The 3,551-nt window shown below is 56.4% G+C and overlaps 1 protein-coding gene across 1 annotated transcript; it reads right to left on the reverse strand.

Moving 5' to 3' along the window:
• Positions 1–2,330: 2,330 nt before the first annotated feature.
• LOC123743333 (kinesin-related protein 12-like) lies at positions 2,331–2,726 on the reverse strand (the record flags this gene model as incomplete). The annotated part of the gene is made up of 2 exons (XM_045719523.1): positions 2,331–2,384; positions 2,646–2,726. Coding segments are annotated over 2 exons (135 nt in total), but the record flags the coding sequence as incomplete, so codon positions are not given.
• Between the last annotated feature and the right edge of the window lie 825 nt (positions 2,727–3,551).

Genomic DNA, 3,551 nt, shown 5'->3' on the forward strand with positions numbered 1-3,551 from the left:
ATGCTGTTTTCTGCGGATGGGCAGGCAAATAATATGCGGTTTCAAATAACAAAATATAGCGGACAGAATAGCTTAATGTCGCGGTTTTCAGTGAATAATAAGCAATATGCGAACAGTAAAGACAATGACGTATGCGGACACGGCAGGCGGAATATCGACTATGCCGGACGAACGCAAAGAACAGATATGAAACATGCCGGAACGAACAGGTGTAACTAATGCGGGCGCGAACGAATATTTATGCGGAACGGGCAGAATGACTCTGGAAATACAAGCTAAACTCTTTTCTCTGAGACTCAGCTAAATAACATACCAGGCTGTGCAAACAAATATATGTGAAACTCAGGCTGTCTCACTCTGCGGGCTCGGTTAAACAAATATATATATATATACAAACAAAGTTGAAATATATATTACGAACAAGCTGAAATAATAACATCTTCGGGCTCAAACAACTCTCTCTGCAGCTCGCTCGTCCTATGAGCTCGCTCGCTCTCCCTCTGAGCTCTCTCGCTCTCCCTCTGAGGGAGCTCTCGCTCTCCCTCTGAGGGAGCTCTCTTTCTCTCTGAGGGAGCTCTCTTTCTCTCTGAGGGAGCTCTCTTTCTCTCTGAGGGAGCTCTCTTTCTCTCTGAGGGAGCTCTCTTTCTCTCTGAGGGAGCTCTCTGTCTCTCTGCGCGAGCTCTCTCGCTCGCTCGCTCTCTCTGAGCTCGCTCGCTCTCTCTCTCTGAGCTCGCTCGCTCTCTCTCTCTGAGCTCGCTCTCTCTCTGAGCTCGCTCTCTCTCTCTGAGCTCGCTCTCTCTCTCTGAACTCGCTCTCTCTCGCTCTCTCTCTGAGCTCGCTCTCTCTCTCTCTGAGCTCGCTCGCTCTCTCTCTCTGAACTCGCTCGCTCTCTCTCTGATCTCTCTCGCTCTCTGTCTCTGAGCTCGCTAGCTGTCTCTCTGTGCTCACTCTCACTCTTTGAGCTCGCTCGCTCTCTTTGAGCTCGCTCTCTCCCTCTCTGAGCTCGCTCTCTCTCCCTCGCTCTCGCTCGCTCTCCCTCTGAGCTCGCTCGCTCTCCCTCTGAGCTCGCTCTCTTTCTCTCTGAGCTCGCTCGCTCTCTCTCTCTGAACTCGCTCGCTCTGTCTCTGAGCTCGCTAGCTGTCTCTCTGTGCTCGCTCTCTCTCTGAGCTCGCTCGCTCTCCCTCTCTGAGCTCGCTCGTTCGCTCGCTCTCTCTCTCTCTCTCTAAGCTCGCTCGCTCTCTCTCTCTGAGCTCGCTGGCTCTCTTTCTCTTTGAGCTCGCTCGCTCTCTCTCTGAGCTCGCTCGCTCTACCTATGAGCTCGCTCGCTCTCCCTCTGAGCTCTCTCGCTCTCCCTCTGAGGGAGCTCTCGCTCTCCCTCTGAGGGAGCTCTCTTTCTCTCTGAGGGAGCTCTCTTTCTCTCTGAGGGAGCTCTCTTTCTCTCTGAGGGAGCTCTCTTTCTCTCTGAGGGAGCTCTCTTTCTCTCTGAGGGAGCTCTCTGTCTCTCTGCGCGAGCTCTCTCGCTCGCTCGCTCTCTCTGAGCTCGCTCGCTCTCTCTCTCTGAGCTCGCTCGCTCTCTCTCTCTGAGCTCGCTCTCTCTCTGAGCTCGCTCTCTCTCTCTGAGCTCGCCTCTCTCTCTCTGAACTCGCCTCTCTCGCTCTCTCTCTGAGCTCGCTCTCTCTCTCTCTGAGCTCGCTCGCTCTCTCTCTCTGAACTCGCTCGCTCTCTCTCTGATCTCTCTCGCTCTCTGTCTCTGAGCTCGCTAGCTGTCTCTCTGTGCTCACTCTCACTCTTTGAGCTCGCTCGCTCTCTTTGAGCTCGCTCTCTCCCTCTCTGAGCTCGCTCTCTCTCCCTCGCTCTCGCTCGCTCTCCCTCTGAGCTCGCTCGCTCTCCCTCTGAGCTCGCTCTCTTTCTCTCTGAGCTCGCTCGCTCTCTCTCTCTGAACTCGCTCGCTCTGTCTCTGAGCTCGCTAGCTGTCTCTCTGTGCTCACTCACTCTTTGAGCTCGCTCTCTCCCTCTCTGAGCTCGCTCTCGCTCGCTCTCCCTCTGAGCTCGCTAGCTCTCCCTCGCTCTCGCTCGCTCTCCCTCTGAGCTCGCTCTCTTTCTCTCTCTGAGCTCGCTCTCTCTCTGAGCTCGCTCTCTCTCTGAGCTCGCTCTCTCTCTCTGAGCTCGCTCTCTCTCTCTGAGCTCGCTCTCTCTCTCTGAGCTCGCTCTCTCTCTCTGAGCTCGCTCGCTCTCTCTCTCTGAGCTTGCTCGCTCTCTCTCTCTGAGCTCCCTGGCTCTCTTTCTCTCTGAGCTCGCTGGCTCTCTTTCTCTCTGAGCTCGCTCTCTCTCTCTTTCTGAGCTCGCTCGCTCTCTCTTTCTGAGCTCGCTCGCTCTCTCTCTCTGAGCTCGCTCGCGCTCTCTCTCTCTGAGCTCGCTCGCTCTCTCTCTCTGAGCTCGCTCGCTCTCTCTCTCTGAGCTCGCTCGCTCTCTCTCTGAGCTCGCTCGCTCTCTCTCTGAGCTCGCTCGCTCTTTCTCTGCGCTCGCTCGCTCTCTCTCTCTTTCTGAGCTCGCTCGCTCTCTCTCTCTTTCTGAGCTCGCTCGCTCGCTCTCTCTCTGAGCTCGCTCTCTCTCACTCTCTCTCTCTCTGAGCTCGCTGGCTCTCTTTCTCTCTGAGCTCGCTGGCTCTCTTTCTCTCTGAGCTCGCTCGCTCTCTTTCTCTCTGAGCTTGCTCGCTCGCTCTCTTTCTCTGAGCTCGCTCGCTCGCTCTCTTTCTCTGAGCTCGCTCGCTCTCTTTCTCTGAGCTCGCTCGCTCTTTCTCTGAGCTCGCTCGCTCTTTCTCTGAGCTCGCTCGCTCTTTCTCTGAGCTCGCTCCGCTCTTTCTCTGAGCTCGCTCGCTCTTTCTCTGAGCTCGCTCGCTCTTTCTCTGAGCTCGCTCGCTCGCTCTCTCTCTGAGCTCGCTCGCTCTCCCTCTCTGAGCTCGCTCGTTCGCTCGCTCTCTCTCGCTCTCTAAGCTCGCTCGCTCTCTCTCTCTGAGCTCGCTGGCTCTCTTTCTCTTTGAGCTCGCTCGCTCTCTCTCTGAGCTCGCTCGCTCTACCTATGAGCTCGCTCGCTCTCCCTCTGAGCTCTCTCGCTCTCCCTCTGAGGGAGCTCTCGCTCTCCCTCTGAGGGAGCTCTCGCTCTCCCTCTGAGGGAGCTCTCGCTCTCCCTCTGAGGGAGCTCTCGCTCTCCCTCTGAGGGAGCTCTCTTTCTCTCTGAGGAAGCTCTCTTTCTCTCTGAGGGAGCTCTCTTTCTCTCTGAGGGAGCTCTCTTTCTCTCTGAGGGAGCTCTCTTTCTCTCTGAGGGAGCTCTCTTTCTCTCTGAGGGAGCTCTCTGTCTCTCTGCGCGAGCTCTCTCGCTCGCTCGCTCTCTCTGAGCTCGCGCGCGCTCTCTCTCTCTGAACTCGCTCGCTCTCTTTCTCTGAGCTCGCTCGCTCTCTTTCTCTGAGCTCGCTCGCTCTCTCTCTCTGAGCTCGCTCACTCTCTCTCTCTCTGAGCTCGCTGGCTCTCTTTCTCTCTGAGCTCGCTCGCTCT

Source organism: Salmo salar, chromosome ssa06, assembly GCF_905237065.1.
Source record: "Salmo salar chromosome ssa06, Ssal_v3.1, whole genome shotgun sequence".
Taxonomy (NCBI): Eukaryota; Metazoa; Chordata; class Actinopteri; order Salmoniformes; family Salmonidae; genus Salmo; species Salmo salar.